Consider the following 18,968-nt stretch of genomic DNA (forward strand, 5'->3'; position numbering starts at 1 on the left):
GAGAGGAGAGAGTATAGACTGGAATGGGGTTAAGTCAGCTGTAGAGAAGGCGGCAGGCAGAGAAGGGGCCCCATCCAGGCAGGGAGGATGTCTCATTGCCCCACAGTTCCCTCCTGGGGCCGAGAACCTACCCTAAAGAGACTCAGAAATCTGACCTGGTGAGAACAAACATTTTCTACCATCAGCAGAACTAAAAGAACTGTTCTGAAACTAAAGAACAAGAACTCAGTGTTGGTGCATCTGAGTTTTATTTATATATTAGTCATTCAGTCATGTCCGACTCTTTTGTGACCCCATGGACTGTAGACCGTCAGAGTCCTCTGTCCATGGGATTTTCCAAGCAAGGATACTGGAGTGGGTTGCCATTGCTTCTCCAAGGGATCTTCCCAACCCAGGGATATACTATGACTTTGTTTGGTTAATTATTCTGATAATATCCAATTAAGGAACAAGTTGTCATGCAGGGATATGTACAAATTTTAACTTTTTTTTTTCAGGAGTAGTTTTTCAATAGTTTCAAAATAAAAACTAAAGTAAGTGATTTCAAGTTTGAGATACTATATCACTTTCTCATTTCATTTTTTTTAATCTGCAAAACAACAATCTAAATTAAAGTTTTGAAATAAAATTTTCTTAAAAAAAGAATTCCTCTGTTTACATATTATCTTTTCTCTCCCCCCCCCCCGAATGGATAGTAACTTCTTTAATAACCACTCTTTACTTTTCTAATGTTATATTTTCATAGGATAAAGTTATTTTAAGAAAAAAATTAATGTGATAAAAGTAAATGTTATCGAAACTAAAAAAAAAAAAAGAGAAAGAGAGAAAGAAATAAGAGGCAGGAGCTAAAATTGCCCTTGCCTAAAAGCAGTCTAGGCTTGGCCCTGGATGACAGCATCCTCCCAAAGCCACTGTCACACTTCTGTCACCAGATGGCGAGAGTGTCCTTTCTAGCTGCTAAGTGTCTTCCCAAAAGTGCCCAGAGTCACACTTCTGAGCAGGATGCACTTAAGGGGAATCAAAAAGTCCCTGCTACTTAAACCACAGGTCTCATCAGCTTCTGATGACTGGGAGCTGGGTTATTTTGGAGCTGGAGGAAAAGGCAGGAGCAATGCTTTTCAACCCTGCTTTTGTATGGAGTGAACACACACCCGCAGGGCTGATGAACAGCCAAGAAACCTGCTTAGCAAGTCAGAGCAGTGGCTGGAACTGAGGGTCTGGTCAGGGCACTGGGTCATTCAGGTATCAGCTTCATGAGTATGTCCTGGGCCATTCTTCCTACTCTGACCAATATCTCCTGACTCTCAGCAAGAAGCTTGAAAAATGCTATGCGGGTCTCAGCTTTCTTTTCAACAATCATTTTGGACTAAATCCTTCCCCAACCTTTCTACAGGTTCCACACCTGAAACTGTCTTAAATTGGAGCAAGGCCTCACTAAGCACCTAAGCAGCAGAGGCCTGCCTGGGACATGGGGGCACCAACCAGCAGCCTGCATCTCCCAGGCTCCGAGCACTCTCTGAGCTCCACCCCTGTCCATCAGGGCCACGGGGGGGGCCCATTCCCTATAAGGCTCTCTGTCCTCCCCCTACCACAAGGACAGCGGCTCTGGAGTGAAATGAACTGATCCACAGCCAGCTTCCAGCCACCACACTAGCAAATGGTCCCTCGTAGCTACAGCAAGCGGCTGCTTCCTCTGCCTTTAGAGATTTTTGTTTTGTTCTTTTTGTCTTTCCCCTGGCTGTCAGAGAATGGATTTGCACACAAAGGGACTTAATTAAGAACTGTCCCCAGGAGCTGTCAGTTTCTAGTCTCAAGAAGAACACAACTTCACCCACCACACACACACATACACACACACACACACACATACACATACACACAGCAGATGAACAGAACAACAGTCTGACAACCCGACAAGGCCCTGCTTTCTTCGCAGGCACCAAAGACTGACTTTTTCTCCTTTATAGTTTACCTTGAAGCAGGACCCTCTGTCTAACATCTTTCAAAACTTCTTGTGAATAAGTCCTTTGGATAAATTTGGATCATGCAGGAACTCACTTAGAAGGGGGAAAAATGTGGACAGTGTTTACATGGTGTATTTCACCTGGTGGCAAGCAGTGAAATCAATGGGATGAGAATAAAGAAGGCTGTTTCTTCTGAGATGAAGATCCAGACCTGGTGAATGTCCTGGAAGGGTTCCAATCTGACAGATCACACAGTCAAATAAGATGTAGAAAAAAACCTGCTGGCCTCCCGTTAAGACCTGAACATTTGTAAAGTCATATGGTTAAAATTCATACGGTGAAGCTTTCACCCACAGCGTGATGGTCTCTGGAGGCAGAACCTGTGGGAGGTCATAAGGGTAAGACGAGGCCAAGTTCATGAGGGTGAGGCCCTTAGGGTGTGGTTAGTGTCCTCCTGTGAGAGGAGGAAGGCCCTCTCTCTACCATGTGAAGACATGGTGAGAAGGTGGCCGTGTACAAAACAGAGCAAGCAGAATCAGACCCTGCAGGCACCTCAATCTTGGCCTTCAAGTCTCCGGAACCAGGAGAAGCAAACTTCTGTTGTTTCAGGCACCCAGTCCCATGTATTTCACTCTAGCAGCCTGAGCTAAGACACCACCTGCACCCCTATTTCCGCAGTGGAGAGTTGTGTGTCCACGTGGACCCAGCCATGGCCTCCAGCTCTTGGCTTGCTGCAAACAGAGCTGGCAGAGTGGAGGCGGGGCCAACAAGGTCTGGAATGACCCCAGGGCCACAGGCAGCCAGGCTCAGAGCCCCAGCCTGGACCCCACTCCCAGTAGGGAGGGCCCCTCTCCTTCTACTTGGGATCACGGGGGATGGTGAGATTTTGATGGAGCAGCTTTAATACTTCACCTATTCACAGATTTCTAAAATTAAGACTTTAATAGATGGGACATGAGCGCAACTGGGCATGATCACCCACTCGGGCCAAATGGGGGGAAAAGGCCAGGGGAGATGTTCTGTTAAAGCCAAACTCCTTCTGGGACCTCCCTGGTTGTTCAGTGGTTAGGACTCAGTGCTTCCACTGCCAGGGCCCAGGTTCAGTCCCTGGTTGGGGAACTAAGAGCCTTAAGTTGAGTGGTACAACCGAAAAAATTTGAAAAGCCCAACTCCTTTTAAATAATGAGAGACTCTAAACTCTTTTGTTTTGGAATTAGCATAAAGGTTAAAGATAAGTAATCCTTAGGAGAAAGAAGCAATAAAATGAATGGGCTTCCCTGGTGGCTCAGTGGTAAAGAATCTGCTTACAATGCATGAAACGCAAGGGACATTGGTTTGATCCCTGGGTCATGAAGATCTCCTGGAGAAAGAAATGGCAACCCACTCTGGTATTCTTGCCAGGAAAAATCTCATGGACAGAGGAGCCTGGTGGGCTACAGTCCATGGGGTCACAAACAGTTGGACATGACTGAAGCCACTGAGCATGCACAGCCTTCCTTTAATATACAAATGACAAAAACTAAGTGTCTTCCAAGAGCAGGCTTTTAAAAGGTGGGTGTGAGATGTGATGAGAGGACTGGTTTCCTTGGGGATACAAGTTCAGAAATGAGGCAGTGAACTGGTGATAACAGGGAGTGGTGGGGACTCTGGAAAATGGAGAAAGCACTTAACACACTGAAGCCCATATGTGTATCCCTTCCTAACACACAGACACGTACACATACCGAAAGCAAACAAAACCACGCTGCTTTCCTTCATCATTCTTCACTTGGGATGGAAGTAATAACGTTTAAACGCTAAACGGGGAGAGATGAAGACCTCCAGAGGAGAGCTGACTCAGTGGAGCTGGAAGGAACAAGGGTCACAATCCCCAACTAGAAAGTGGCCACGTGGCCACATCTGAGGTTGGAGCCTGGCTCCCAGCAGCCTGCCTCAGCTGTCAATCACCCAGCAAGTGCTGGACCACGGGCTGAGCCTGGAGCACAGGCATCCTCAGCTCACACCTTGGCCCCTGCACTTCCCCTTGAAGCTCAGCCTCTTCCACAGCATCCTGCAGCTACAACAGGCCAGCCCAGCGGTTTCTGCAGTTAATGAGGTCCGTTTCCACAGAGGCTTAAAACACCATGGGGCTCACTCACAAGAAAGGGACCATCTCTGAGCTCAGACACCTCCCTGAGAGCCGACCATTCAATTGTGCCAGTGGCCCCTCACTGTTAGCCCGGCGCAAGATGAGCTTACTTCCTCGGCTCCCTGGAGGGCACAGGGAGCCTGAGGGGAACTCTGTTGCCAGCGGGAGGTGACCTGAGCCAGTGGTTGACAGCACAGTTTATCCCTCAGGCCACTGGCGCCCCCTGCTCCTCACAGGCCCAGGCAAAGGCAGCAGGCTTGTCAGAATTCTTTCTCTTCCTGCCTCCCAGACTCTGACGTTTCTGCAAGTGTGACATGACTGAACTACTGGCCAGTGGAGGCAAAGGTGCTCCGGGCGGCCCTGCTCCCCATGGGAATAGACGGCCAACATCCTGGCCACCCAGCTTCCCTGCACTGGGGCCTGGGGGACAGGGATGCCCCTACGACAGCACCCACCGGCCAGGAGCCCTGTGTCCCCAGAACATAACTGTCAACAATTCAGAGTGTGACCAGGCCTAAAACTACGGCTCCTGACATCCCAACAGGGATGAATAAATATGAGTCCTGGCTTGTTGAAATGAACTTTATTTGTTTCAAGCCTTTTGAAACCAAACTATGTAGATAGATTTTGGGGAAAAAAACTCACAGAATTTAAAAGTAAAATGCAAGTAACAATTTTTTTAAAATGATTTTGTGACATGGACCGTTATCAAAGTCTTTTTTTGAATGTGTTAAAACATTGCCACTGCTTTATGTTTTGGTTTGGAGGCCACAAGGCATGTGCAATCTGAGCCCCCCAACAAGGAATCAAAAGGGTGCTCCCTGAGGTGAAAGGCGAAGTGTTAACCCTGGACCACCAGGAAAGTCCCCAGGGAATTTTTAAAGTTGGACCAGGGAAATGTAAACGATTGTACCATGCCAACCTCCAACGAAAGCAGAGACACAAGGCAGAAGGTCCAGCATCTCTAGGAGAGTGTGTGTTACGATTTATTTCTGAGCTGCCTCAGGAGCAGAAGGGCCATATCACTAAGAAGTGGCATCACTAGCTGTGGTTTTATACCGTGTGTGTATGTATATATATATACCTATGTGTGTATATATGTACATATACATATATACACCTACTGCTGCTAAGTCGCCTCAGTCGTGTCCAACTCTGTGCGACCCCATAGACGGCAGCCCACCAGGCTCCCCATCCCTGGGATTCTCTAGGCAAGAACACTGGAGTGGGTTGCCATTTCCTTCTCCAATGCGTGAAAGTGAAAAGTGAAAGTGAAGTCACTCAGTCGTGTCCGACTCTTCGCGACCCCACGGACATATATATACACATATATATACTTAAATATATTATGTAGTGTGTGTGAGTGTCAGTCGCTCAGTTGAGTCTGACTCTTTGTGACCTCTCAGACTATAGCCCACCAGGCTACTCTGTCAATGGAACTGTCCAGGCAACAATACTGGAGTCCGGAGCTATTCCCTTCTCCAGGGGATCCTCCCAACCCAGAGATCAAACCCATGTCTCCTGCATTGAAGGTGGATTCTTTACTGTCTGAGCCACCAGTTTTTGTTGTTCAGTTGCTCCGTCGTGTCTGACTCTTTGTGACCCCATGGACTGCAGCACGCCAGGCTTCCCTGCCCATCACTGTTTCCCAGAGCTTGCTCAAACTCATATCCATCGAATTGGTAATGCCATCCAACCATCTCATCCACTGTTGTCCCCTTTTCCTCCTGCCTTCAATCCTTCCCAGGATCAGGGTATGATTTCAGTGAGTTAGCTCTTTGCCTCTGTTGGCCAAAGTATTGGAGTTTTCGCTTCAGTATCAGTCCTTCCAATGAATATTCAGGGTTGATTTCCTTTTGATCGACTGGTTTGATCACCTTGCTGTCCAACAGACTCTCAAGAACCTTCTCCAGCACTACAGTTCGAAAGCATCAATTCTTTGGTGAAGCTCGTATAATGTTATGTACACTTAATGTATAAGTGTGTGTATAAATATATACACATGCATATATCTTTCTTTAGCTTTACTGGGATTCCTGAACCAGGAAATAGGGGTCTTTCAATGAGAAAGTCTCCGGCACTATCTCTTCCTTTTCATACATTCCCTGCTACCTCTCTCAAAATTCTAACTGCACGTATGTTACTTCTCTCTCAATCCTCCATGTCCCCAAGCACGTCTTTCCTACATTCCACCTGTGCCCCTGTGTTCCATTCCGGGCCACTGCTTCAAGTCCACCCCCAGGTTCACTAGATCATCTCAGAACCTGCATCTATCATCCTGCCAAACTCTCCCCTTGAAGATCAGTTCTAATGACTGTAGCCTTCCTTTACAGAGGTTCTATCTGATTCCTTCCCAAAGCTGATGAGTACTTTGGACATAGCGATATTACTTACCCATCTATTTTATTCCCGCATTTATTTCTCTAGGCATGAAAAATAATTCCCATTCATACCCTGACATCTGAGTCTGACCTGACTGCTTTTGGTTCAGCTGCTCTTTCTCCTTATGTGTTATTGTCATTTTGACATCATATTCCTTGGAACTGTATTTGCGGGGAGTCCCTGAGGCCAGAGAGTGTTTGCCTCTGCCCAATACCTGTGGGCATTGCTAGTCTGGGGCCCCTTTAAATGAAAATATTCCACGAGGATTATCCAGAGCACTCAGGGAAGCATGACCATCCACATCCACAGGAGGGGATGTGCAACTGCTGACCGTGAGCCCCAGCTCTGCCCACACTGAGGCTGTCCAGGGCTGTGTCTGCACTGCCCTCCTGCAGGACAGACTCTTCTGGGGAGCCCGCTTTTATGAGACACATTCTGATCTGACTCTCTCCACCTGGGGTCCTGGGCTTGCCACGTGCCCCAGCCTGGCCATAAGTGCCAAGCGTCCAGGTCCCAGGTATCAGAGATGGCCCTCAGCCAGCCACCCCTGAAGCCAGCCGCCCCTCTGGCTGACTTTCCTCTCTACATTAATTTCTGTGTGTGTGTGTGTGTGTGTGTGTGTTTGCCATTTCTGCTGTGCTTTTAAGAAGATGTGCTTTATTGTATGAGATCCAAGATTTCATGACTTTTATAAAAACAGTGGGTTTTCAGGCTATAATTCTTCCGTATTCTCAGGCAAAATCACCTCTGCCATGATCGGAAATGCACAGAGCCTTAATTTGCCAACGCTCTGTTTTTCCACGGGCTAGGGCCTCCCTGAGAACTCACAGGGCCACGGGCAGATGCCTGACATCATCGCTTTCTGCATCCATTCGAAAGGCACTCTGTGTCCTGGCCGCACCCCAGTGCCTGGCAGAAATAGAAAGAGAAGTGAAATCCAGCTGGCAGGATCTCAGCCTTGGAACAGATAAGCAGCAAGAAGGATTTCCGGCTACGTGGTCAGAACCATGCCATGAAGGATGGCTACAGGGGCTGCAGACTTGAGTGGAAAACTGGGTCCTTTACTCAAGCTCACAACTGTTCTATTTGAAACAGGCTTGGTCTTCCCCCCCAAAATCGGCCCCAGGATTCCTCTGCCATTTTAAGGCAAACCATCAACAGCCGTGGGGTCTGAATGAGTGGCCTCCACCTACCTGCCCGGCAGACACCCTGTGCCCCATGACCAACCTCTGGGCACATCTCTCTCTACAAGGTCCCGGCAGTTTGTCACCGTATCACCAGGATCTAGGCCAATGCCTGCAAAGATTTATTCAAAAAAGTATTTGAATAATACAAGAATAAATTTTCTGTTGGGATGTATCAGATCCGAGGAGCAACTATTTATGGGAACACACAGCCCCCTAGGGTCACCTTCTAACAATGAGGACCTTCTTCATGGGCCATCCTCCTGGAGACCAAGTGCCTCACTGGAGGCAGGACCACTCCTGAGATGCTCACCCCCCAGGCCACATGAGCAGCAGGCTTTTGCTCTGCTATTTGTACAGAGCCCTGTGGGTTCTCACATCTCTCACCTCCTTCCTATAACACGAGAGACAAGCAGGATCCCCGCTACAGTTTCCTACCAGCTGATAAGGAGGCTCTGTTGCCTGGGCTTCCCAGTTGGTACAGTGGGAAAGCATCTGCCTGCCAATGCAGAAGACACGGGTTTGATCCCTGGGTTTGGAAGATCCTCTGGAGGAGGAAATGGTAACCAACTGCAGTATCCTTGCCTGGAAAATTGCATGGACAGAGGAGCCTAGCAGGCTGCAGTCCATGGGGTTGCAAAGAGTATGGGATCACAAAGAGTTGGTCATGACTGAGTGACTGAGCATGCACGATTACCACCCTTGGGCACAGAACAAGGGCTCACTAGAGACTGACTCTCCATGCCAACTGAAGGACAAGTCTGGAGAGGGTGGCTAGGGTCCCTGAGCCACCTCTGATGCAGGCTGGCTTGTTTGGTCTTGAAGAAGTTACTGGTTTTATATGGTGACACCTCTTCACTTGTGAACAGACAGCATCACAAAGCCACATGACTGTAGGACGATGGGAAAGTCAGGCCAGGGGGGTGATGGTCTCCTGGGGAGCCAATGCCCTTCTCAAGGAGCAGCTTGGCCCTGGCAGATGGCTACCGTCTGGGACTCCCCCTGTTCTCATGACAAACTGGCAATTGAAGTATCTGTATGAACCTCTCACTTGTTAAATGTCTGTTCCAGTGACACAAACAGCTGATGCTCTGCGAGCCAAGCAGAGCACTCCCTGGGCCAGGGCTGGTTGTCAGACCATCAGTCTGTACCCCATGGCCTGACGACCTTTGAGGTCCTGCACCCTGGCCAAGATCTGGAACCTACTGGAACCTTCCTCTTTGCCCTCAGGGAGCTCCTGGAGCTCAGAGCTCATGTTCTCCTTACAATTCAAGATTTCATACTTTGAAGCCCACAGATGCTCATTTTGTTCCCTATGGTGTTGTCCCCTATGTTATAAGTGAAACATAACACACATCCACATAAATGCAACCAAATTCATTCAGTGTTTACCAGGCCAGTATAAGCCTTTCCTTTTCCAGGTACCAGAAATTCTCCCAGCCACTCACAAAATGCCCCTCCACCCCCTGGGATCAGGAAGATAAGGGGGCAGGGCGGGAAGGAAAGGTCCAACAGACCAGGACTCAAATCCTGCGCCCCAACACCCTGTTATTAGCTTGATGACTTTCATCAAGCTACTTACCTGTTTTGAAACTTAGTTTTCTCTCCATAAAGAAAATACCACCAACTCGTCAGTCTGTTGTATAAATCACACCCCCAAAATATAAAACATATAAGCCCTGGATAAATGTAGGTTTTCTTCTTCTTGTCATAAAAGACTAAACTTTTAGGTTAGCAGATACTGGTCCTGTCTAAAATGTCTGTAAGACAATTGGTCCATGCCAAAAGGCCCTTAAAATTTGGTCCTGTTCAAAGAATCCATGCCAAATGATTTGGGACAGGACCAAACAGCAGGTACTTTTTCCTTTTCTAATGAATACAGTTGATTTACAATTCTGTGTCGGTTTCTGATATACAGCAAAGTGATTCAGTTTTGTATATATATAAATATCTATATATGTACATATAACTTTTTCAGATTCTTTTCCATCACTGGTTATTACAAGATACTGAATATAGTTCCCTGGGCTATACAGTAAAGCTCTTGTTAAATAACTATTTTATATATAGTAGTGAAGAAGGCTGAGTGCCAAAGAATTGATGCTTTTGAACTGTGGTGTTGGAGAAGACTCTTGCGAGTCCCTTGGACTGCAAGGAGATCCAACCAGTCCATTCTGAAGGAGATCAACCCTGGAATTTCTTTGGAAGGAATGATGCTGAAGCCGAAACTCCAGTACTTTGGCCACCTCATGCAAAGAGTTGACTCATTGGAAAAAACTCTGATGCTGGGAGGGATTGGGGGCAGGAGGAGAAGGGGACGACAGAGGATGAGATGGCTGGATGGCATCACTGACTCGATGGATGTGAGTCTGAGGGAACTCCGGAAACTGTCAATAGACAGGGAGGCCTGGCGTGCTGCGATTCATGGGGTCGCAGAGAGTCAGACACGGCTGAGCAACTGAACTGAACTGAACTGAATGTGTATTTGTTAATCCAAAAATCATAAATTATCCCTTCCCCAGGCTTCCCCATTGGTAACCATAAGCTTATTTTCTAAGTCTTTGAGTTTATTTCTCTTTTGTAAATAAGTTCAGTTGTATCATTATTTTGGGGATTCCATATATAAATGATATCAATATCATATGATATTTGTATTTCTTTGTCTGACCTTCACCTAGTGTGATAATCTCTAGGTCCGTGCATGTTGCTTCAAGGACCTCTTGGCATGGAGCAAATATCTTTTGAAAGTTTTGGACTGGACCAAGTGATCATGCAGATATCAAGGACATTTTGGCATAGATTGAACATCTTATGGACCAGAGTTTTTAGGAAAGTTTGGATATGAACAACTGTCCTACAGGAACTTTCATAGTACCCATCTCATATGTGCATAGAAAGTACCATGTGGACCAGGTAAAGAAAGCAGTCAGTCATATTAAGTTTCTCCTACCTGAGTTAGGGACACATCGAAAGATCTAGAGAAACCATATGTACTCTCCTTGCTTTAAAAATAAAATTGTTACCACTTAAATGGCTTTAGACAGAAAGGCAGAAACTAAGAAGTCCGGAATTCATCAAATCTTACTAGGAACCAAAACAAACTCAGCGGTAGCAACAGCACACACGTGATACTGACTTCCATAAAAGAACGTCCACTTTACACAACTCAGTTCACTTTCTTTTGCAAAGGATAACAATACTGGTATTATTTTGACTTAAATAGCATCAGTAGAAAGAATATAAATCCTATTAGACTGAAAAACATGGAGAATTGTGTCTTTTTCCTTCTTGGCACTTTCTCATAATTGCATTACAGATCTGTTGAGATGATGCTTTTGATTCCAAATTTCATGTAGGTTGTTTTCCATTAATAAACTCCTAGAAAGGAGATTTTGTAACAAGTCAGATGCTGAGGCCCCAGGAAAGGCATGTAACTCAGTGGTCCCCAATAATCTCACCCGTGACTCCCTCATTCACTGATTTCCTGTCCAACTTTCCCCGTGCTTTGAAAGACAGCCTAGCAAGGAGCACGTATTAATAATTCATTTTCTCTTTTCTTCAAACGCTTATACAATTGCCAGTCAGAGCTCCTGATCTGCCATAATAACCAGTGTGGATACACAGAACTGATGTCATTCCAACAAAAGCAAAGTGAAAGTTCAGTTCTCCTGAGTGGCCTTATCTAGTGGAGTCACACATTCCATGAGATCCTATGAAACAGTGAAACAAATTTGCAGACCCCAATTCTGTCCCCACAGTCCCCCAGCAATCAGGATTCCCAGGAGGAGAACAAGTTCTTCTGTTGCTCAAAATGGAGGCATTTTTTAATGAAAGAGTTTCAAATTTGACTTGCTACTGGTCTGCATGGAAGTTCTGGGCAAATTTAAAAGTGAGGCCTTCACATGACACAAGCACCCACTGACTTAAGTAGCATGATAATTCCGAAAATGGTGCTCCGATTGGAACAGACACCGAATCATCGTGATCTGTGTGGGCAGCTTCATTACGTTTTCTTTATGTTTCTCAGGCATTTTTTGTCTGACCCGTCCCTCTGTGCCTTTTCTACGAGTTCGTTCTTCCAGTCACTCTTGCTGATGCATCCTTGTCCCACCGCACTCTTTACACCTCCCTGGACCCAAGCCTATGAGGTTAACTCTGATCACCGACACCCAGTGTTACAGGCTGGACTGGGTCCCCTCCCAGATTCAGACGTTGAAATCCTAAACCCAAGGGCTCAGCATGTGACTGTACTTAGAGACAAGGTCTTGACAGAGGCCGTCAAGGTGAAATAAGATCATACGAGTGGGCCCTAATCCAGGAAGAGGAGATCAGGGCAAGATACACACAGAGGGATGACCACGCGGGGACTCGGGAAGACAGCCATCTACAGGCCCGCCCAGGAGGGAGGCCCCGGGGGAAACAGCCCCACCCACTCCTTGATCTTGGACTCCCAGCCTTCAGGGCTGTAAGACAACAAACTTCTACTGTCAAAGCCACCAGGTCTGGGGCATTTTGTTAAGCAAACGGAATAGTGTTCATGTATGAAAAATATAAACCAAGAGACAGGCTTCCTTGTTCAAAGTTGGAGACTTGTTGGTGTAAGAGCAGGATACTAGGTATGATTTGAGAGGCAATGGAAGGCATTCTAGTAGTAACTATGTTTTTTTCTGGATCTACAAATGAAATTGCAAACACCCCCGGCGGGATGAGGGTATTACTCTAAGTATTACTAGCAGTTCAATGGTATTTCATTGAAGAATGAGGTCGTCAGCTAACATCTGCCCAAGATCAACTAGGCTGTGAGGAATGAGGGTTTTAAAGGGGTAAAGAGCCTGGAGAGAAGGGAAGAGACAGACTGAAGTACAGAGAAAACTGGGCAGAGAGTGAAAGTGAGCAGGACTCTGTGGGGCCCTCCCTACTACAAAAACCTTTCTGTGTTTTATTTCTCCTTTGTAGGACAAAGATTTTAGCCTCTTAAGACCTTCCCTGAGCTCCAAAGAGCAGAGTCAAACATCAGTAATTAGGGGCATGAAGAATGCAAAAAGAAACAGTAGTGCATATGGAGGAGGGCCCCAGTTGCTCCTGGGGCATGGACACAGACCTCTGATATATATCTTTGAATTCCTTTGCAGGAACTAAGGCACCCACCCTCCTGGGCAACAGTAACTTCAGGCTGAGCACAAAATTCCTGGAGCACCGCCCTGTGACCTCACTACCAACCAATCAGAGGAGGGTTACATACCCAGCAGCCTACCTCCCAAATTTTGCCAGTAAAATCTTGTCCGAAACCCCTCTCCCTCCCCATGGTCCTTGCATTGTTGTTATTGCTGTTCAGTCACTCAGTCATGTCTAATTCTGTGCGACCCCAGGGACTGCAGCACGCCAGGCTTCCCTGTCCTTCACTATCTCCCAGAGCTTGCTCAAACTCATGTCCACTGAGTCAGTGATGCCATCCAACCATCTCATCCTCATCTCATCCCCTTCTCCTCTTGCCTTCAACCTTTCCCAGCATCAGGATCTTTTCTAATGAGTCAGCTCTTAGCATCAGGTGGCCACAGTATTGGAGCTTCAGCTTCAGCATCAATCCTTCCAATGAATATTCAGGGTTGATTTCCTTTAGGATTGACTAGTTTGATCTTCTTGCAGTCCAAGGGACTCGCAAGAGTCTTCTCCAACACCATGGTTCAAAAGCATCAGTCTTTCGGCACTCAGCTTTCTTTATGGTCCAAGTCTCACATCCATATATGACTACTGGACGCATGGCCCTGGAATAAATACACCTTTATCTGCTCCAAACTCTGAGGTGTCAGTTGATTTGGCTTCAGTGTGCAGCTGGCACAGTGACTGCAGATAGGCCCCCAGAACGGAGACTCACAGGAGGGCTGGGAGGAGTGATGTTTGCCTGGGGCTGCCTACACATCACAGGCACAGGATCAGTTCTGCCAAGCTCCCAGTCTCCATCAGTAATCTCTCTCTCAGAAAGTAGAGCAGAGACTACCACAGCGCCTGCGTGCCTCAGGGGAAGCGGACCAGAACCAGCCTCCCTTTCACCTCCAATTTTGCCGTGGTCAGCAGTGTTTCATGCGTGACCCTTGAGACCACAACCTCCACTGATCTGCACTTTTCTCAGAGAAGCCCCCAGAGCTTCAGATATAAAATGCTTTCCTTTTCTGTTTTCTCTGCTATGTAACCTGCAAGCCCTGGAGGACCTTTTGGAAGCCCAGTGGGCCCAGACCAGGCATGGGGGCAAACCCCATGGACTCACGGCTGACCCCGTGCGCTTAGTTGCTCAGTTGTGTCTCTTTGTGACCCCATGGACTGTGTCGCCTAGTAGGCTCCTCTCTTCATGGGATTCTCCAGGCAAGAATACTCGAGTGGGTAACCATTCCCTTCTCCACAGGATCTTCCTGAGCCAGGGACTGAACTCAGGTCTCCTGCATTGCAGGTGGATTCTTTACCAATGAGCCACCACAGCTGACCCTAAACCCTTCTAAGCTCAACCTCCCAACACCCCTGACAAAGCCTGCATCCTTTTGGTCTTGGAAGGAAACTTGCACAAAGCTGCACTAAATCAGGGAAATACCTAGAAATGTTCCTGATACTAACAGAAATGAACAAGCGTGATACATACAGTGAAATCCTTTTGCAATTGTACATGTCATAGGAGCAGGAATATAGTGGAAATTTTGCAGCAGCTGCTCAACCCTCATGCATGTGTCATCCTAGCAGCTGGTAATGATTGGATGAAAGTTAAGAATGAAGTGTCACTTGAAGATGAAAGATGCACTTAATACTCTAAAAATAGCTTTATTAATATTTTGATTCTTCCCGAGATAATCATCTCTCCAAACTCCCTTTTCTTGCTAAAATCTCCCATCTGCAGAGTGGAAAACACATTCCATTTCATTTGTTCATTCTCATGCTTAGTCGTGTCTGACTCTTTGCGACCCTATGGATTGGAGCCCTCCAGGCTCCTCTGTCCATGGGATTTCCCAGACAAGAATTCTGGAGTGGGTTGCCATTTCCTCCTCCAGGGGATCTTCCAGGCCCAGGCATCAAACTTGAGTCTCCTGCATTGCAGGCAGATTCTTTACCAGCTGAGCCATCAGGGCAGGCACTAATTTTTGGAAACAGGAATCCAACAGGAGAATCCCCCAACAACCATATACACAGACAGTCCATGGCATCCAGCATTTAGCAATGAATAACTCAAACAGATTTGAATTCTTCCTTCTGCCTGTGATGGCTGCTCTGTGATGTGTTTGGGCTTCTGAGGTCAAAATGTTAGTAATTCCTCAGCCCACCTCGTGGGATACATAAGAAATGATTATGTTACCACACATAGTGCAGACAGTAAATACTAATAATAAAAAACTAACTCCTTGTCTTTGATCTCATAACACTTTCGATGAACCTGAAACTCCAGGGAATTGTTTGGCTACAGCTCCATTCTGGCCAACACAAAAAGTGGCTCCTTTGGGTCCCACCAGCTCCCAGGGCCAGCTTTGCTTCTGCACTTCCGGGCTGCACCCAAAACCTCTGGAGAGTCATCTGTCTGGCTCTTCAGTCCTCTAGGAGAATTTGGAGAGCAGAGTTCCTGACTGCTATTGTATGGGCAGGGCCTGGTACCCATAAAGTTCTCCTCAAAGTTGTCTGGTCCTCCAAAGGGCCGAAGCCAGGAATTGTCTTCAGCATGTTTGCCTGGAGTTAGACCCTGAATGTCAGGTGGTTAGAACTCCAGGGAGCCTTGAGGAATGGCTAGCCTTACTTTACAGAGGAGAGGAAAGAGTATTTCTATAGCACTCAGGAATTCATCCCTGAAACTCACTACCTGCTCTCACACCCTGGCCACATTCTCAATCTGTAGATCTCAGAGGCTCTGTTCTGGAGACCCTGGAGGAGATTCCTCCCCATCTGCCTCCTCACTCAGCTTTGGGGGCCGGAGGTCCCAGGACACCCTCTGCTGCCCAGGAAAACTCTGGCATGCCAAGTCAATCAGCCAAGTCCAGGCAGGCCAGAGGCTGAGCCAACCCTGGGGGGCTGGAAAGGCTGAGCAGGGGTGCAGGTGGTCTGCCAGGGCTGCTAGTGAAGAAGCAGCGCTCTGGGCAAGTTAGCCCCTGGCCAGCACACCCACTGGGCAGTCTGTCCACCCAGCACCCGTGGGGCTAGGCTTTTGGTGTAAATAGAGCCTAGAGTATCAAAGCAGGCTTGAGGCACTGAATCTGCTCCTTAGCAGCTCTGTTGCCCTGGACACCTTATTTAAATATTCTGTGTCTCAGTTTCCTCTTCTCCATCAACTGGAGGTAACAGATCATAACAGACTTTATAGCCTAGCTTGAGGTTTAACTAAGTTAGTATAGGTGAAAATGCAGCCTGGGGGTGTGACATTACTGTAGGCATTCAGGAAATAGCGCTACTAACATCATGACCAATACTCACCTAAAATAAAACCATTTTAAGAACCATAACCTGGACTTATTTTTGCCATGGACCATGTTTCTTCATCCAATCAGCAAGAATTTTGTTTTGTTTTAATTTCCAGAACATCTGCCTGATACCCAGCACATAATCCAGGGAAATGGCTTATTTATATGAATAGTCTCCCTTAATGACCTATTAACTGAAGAATGCATCCCAAACAGCAAGGTAAATTGCCCTGTGTTTGAAAACAGGGTGAACATTTCAGCAGCAACACTTTTAAGTCCGGAGCAGCCAATTAAGGGTAACAGCGCAGCCTGTTCTTTCGCTTGGGCTTTGGTGCCACGGGCTTTACCCTAAGGAAACCCTTTTGGAGCAAAAGCATGTCAGCTGGGCACGTGGCTTTCAAAAATTACCTCTGCACTGAAAAAGAGAGGGGACACAGGCACAGCGCCGTCCACCTCTGAGAACCACAGGGCGCCTCTTCTCCAAAGTGGGGGCGAGGAGCCAGCTCACCGGCTCCCGGGGCGTGCAAAGTCGCCCGGGCGCTGGCCTCTTACCACGAACTCCTCCAGGGTCTGGTAGGTCTTGCCCCGGAACTCGCAGTAGTTCTTCTTCTCCTTGCACTGCGGGCAGCACTGGCTGGTGTCAACGTGGATGCAGCGCGGGTGCAGCCGCGGGCACTCGGGCTGTGCACACAGCGGCCCCTCCTCGGTGCACAGGCACGGGCAGGCCGAGGGCCCCGGAGCAAACTTCTCCCCGATCGCGTACACGAAGCCGCTCTCGTCCACGCAGCCCTTGCCCCGGTAATCCGGGTACGCGTACTCCTCCGGCGGCTCGGGCGTGGGCTCCGACTCCGGACCCGCCACGTCCTGGGCGGCGGCGGCCGGGGGCTCTTCGAGCGGGGTGTCCCCGCGGGGCCGCCCCTGCAGGTCCCCGGCCCCGGCGCCCCCGCCCTGGGCGGCCCAGGCCTGCTTCTGCCTGCTCCACGCCTCCCGGCCGGCCAGCCCGCGGCCGCTCTTGCCCTTCCAGTCCCGGCCGCCGCCGCCGCCCTCGTCCCTCGCCGGGCGCCCGAGCTCGCTCATCCGCCCCGGGCCGTCCCGAGACGCGTGCTCGCGCTTCTCCTGGCCCGGCCGCTCCGGCGCCTGGGCCAGCTTCTCCAGCGGGATCCTCGGGCTGCACAGGGCCACCATCAGGCAGCAGGTGAGCAGGAGGGAACTGGACAGCGCGCCAACTGCCATCGCAGTGGAGCTGGGCATTCCCTACCGCGTCCCGGCGGGCGGGCGGGCGGGAAGCGCGGCCGAGGGGCGAGTCGCATTCACAGCCCGGGGGCGCGCCGCCGCCAGCCGGGAGCCGCCGTCCCTGCGGAGAGAACAGCAGCACAGCTGAGCCCCGCGGCCCGCGCGCGCCCGGTCCCCGCCCGGCCCCGAGCCGCCCGACCCCGAGGCTCCCTAGATGGACTCGCCGGACCACGAGGGCAGGGGCTGCATTCCCGGCGCCGCCGGGGGTCCTACAGATCTGACTGCGGGCCTGGACACGGAAGCGAGTTCCAGAAAAACACCGACCCGCAGTGTGCCCCCTGTAGTCGTTATTAGTGGGTGGTGGAGCGGTGGGGCTGCAGCGAGCTGGGCCCGCGCCCCCTGCAAGGCTCGGATGGAGCCACATAACTCCAGCGCCTGGCGCCCCTCTTCAGGTCCCGGCCACACTTCCCCAAAGGTCGCGCGGTGAAGAATTCCGCAGTGGAGTGGACGGTGAAGACTGTGCAGAAAAATAAGAGGGAAACCCTTCCTCGCTTGCCTGAGGGTGTTTGGGGAAGAGGGGACGGAAGGAAGGGAAGAAACCTTGCAGGGCCCGGTGATTCATCTGAAAAACTTTTCAAACGCCGCCAGTGCGGGGCGCAGAAGCCCCTTCTCCGCCCTCCAGCTCAGATCCCGCTGCCGGGGGAAGGTCCCCGACTATCCCCTAGCCCACCCCCAGTTCCCGGCTGCGGGTGGGAGATTCCGCAGGCTTCTCTTCCTCCTCCAGCCACCCGGCAGCGGCTCAGCGACTCCGGGCGCAGACCAGAGACCCCCGTGTGAGCCGCAGCGCGCAGTCTCCTAATTTCTTTGACCCTGGAGGGGGTCGTGGCGGTGGAGCAGGAGGGCCCGGCAGATTGAAGGTGTGCGGTGGAGAAGGCTGGAGATGCAGGGCGGGGGCGAACGCCCCTCAGTCTCCCGGTCTCCGAAAACCTCTCTGGTTCCCAAACTTTCTGTGGCCCAAAGGGGCCGACAGAACCCTAGACTAGACGCTGCAGGGTACTGGCCGCCCAGCCTCTCTCCACCTAGCCGTCCAACTCCCCAAATCTGTGCGCCCCGGAGTGGCTTCCTCCGCCTCCCCACCCTCTTCCAGTAAGCAGGGCTCTTCTGTGCCCTCTGCTCATTTCCAGCCCTAGCCCGGTGGACCTCAGCCCGGGAGATCACCCATATTTACAAACTTGGGGTCTGGGGTGGGGGGACTCCTCCTGAGCAGCAAGGGAGGCGGAAGGGCGCCCGGGGCGCGGACACCCAGCATGCATCCTCATCCCCGAGGGCGGGCGCCCAGCCTACATACATGAGCGCAGGGCGCCGGCCGGACGCCGGGCTCGCGGCGGGCTCAGGGACAGCAGCGGCGGGCACGGACCCTGGGCGCCGGCGCCCATCCTCCGGCCGGCGAGGACCCGGAGCGGAGCGCACCGCCGAGAGCTCAGCCCCACCTGCGCGCGCTCCGCCCGGCGCGTGCACTCGGCTAGGGCGTCTCCGCGGTCTGGCTCGTCGCGCCGGCGGCCGGGAGCCGTGGCCCCAACTCGCGTCAGTTTCTGCGCCGCCTGCCGCCGCTCATCCTCCGATTTGGTCCCAGCGTCTCCGCCACGAATCG

At 50.0% G+C, this 18,968-nt stretch overlaps 1 protein-coding gene across 1 annotated transcript in view; it reads right to left on the reverse strand.

The window, feature by feature from the left end:
- VWC2 (von Willebrand factor C domain containing 2) overlaps positions 1-17,335 on the reverse strand; it is a 122,300-nt gene extending 104,965 nt beyond the window's left edge. Inside the window, exon 1 of the mRNA XM_052639120.1 lies at positions 16,637-17,335. Within this exon, the coding sequence (XP_052495080.1) occupies positions 16,637-17,335 (699 nt within the window). The remainder of the gene's footprint in view (positions 1-16,636) is intronic.
- Positions 17,336-18,968: the final 1,633 nt, after the last annotated feature.

This window comes from Budorcas taxicolor, chromosome 4 (genome assembly GCF_023091745.1).
Source record: "Budorcas taxicolor isolate Tak-1 chromosome 4, Takin1.1, whole genome shotgun sequence".
Lineage (NCBI taxonomy): Eukaryota > Metazoa > Chordata > Mammalia > Artiodactyla > Bovidae > Budorcas > Budorcas taxicolor.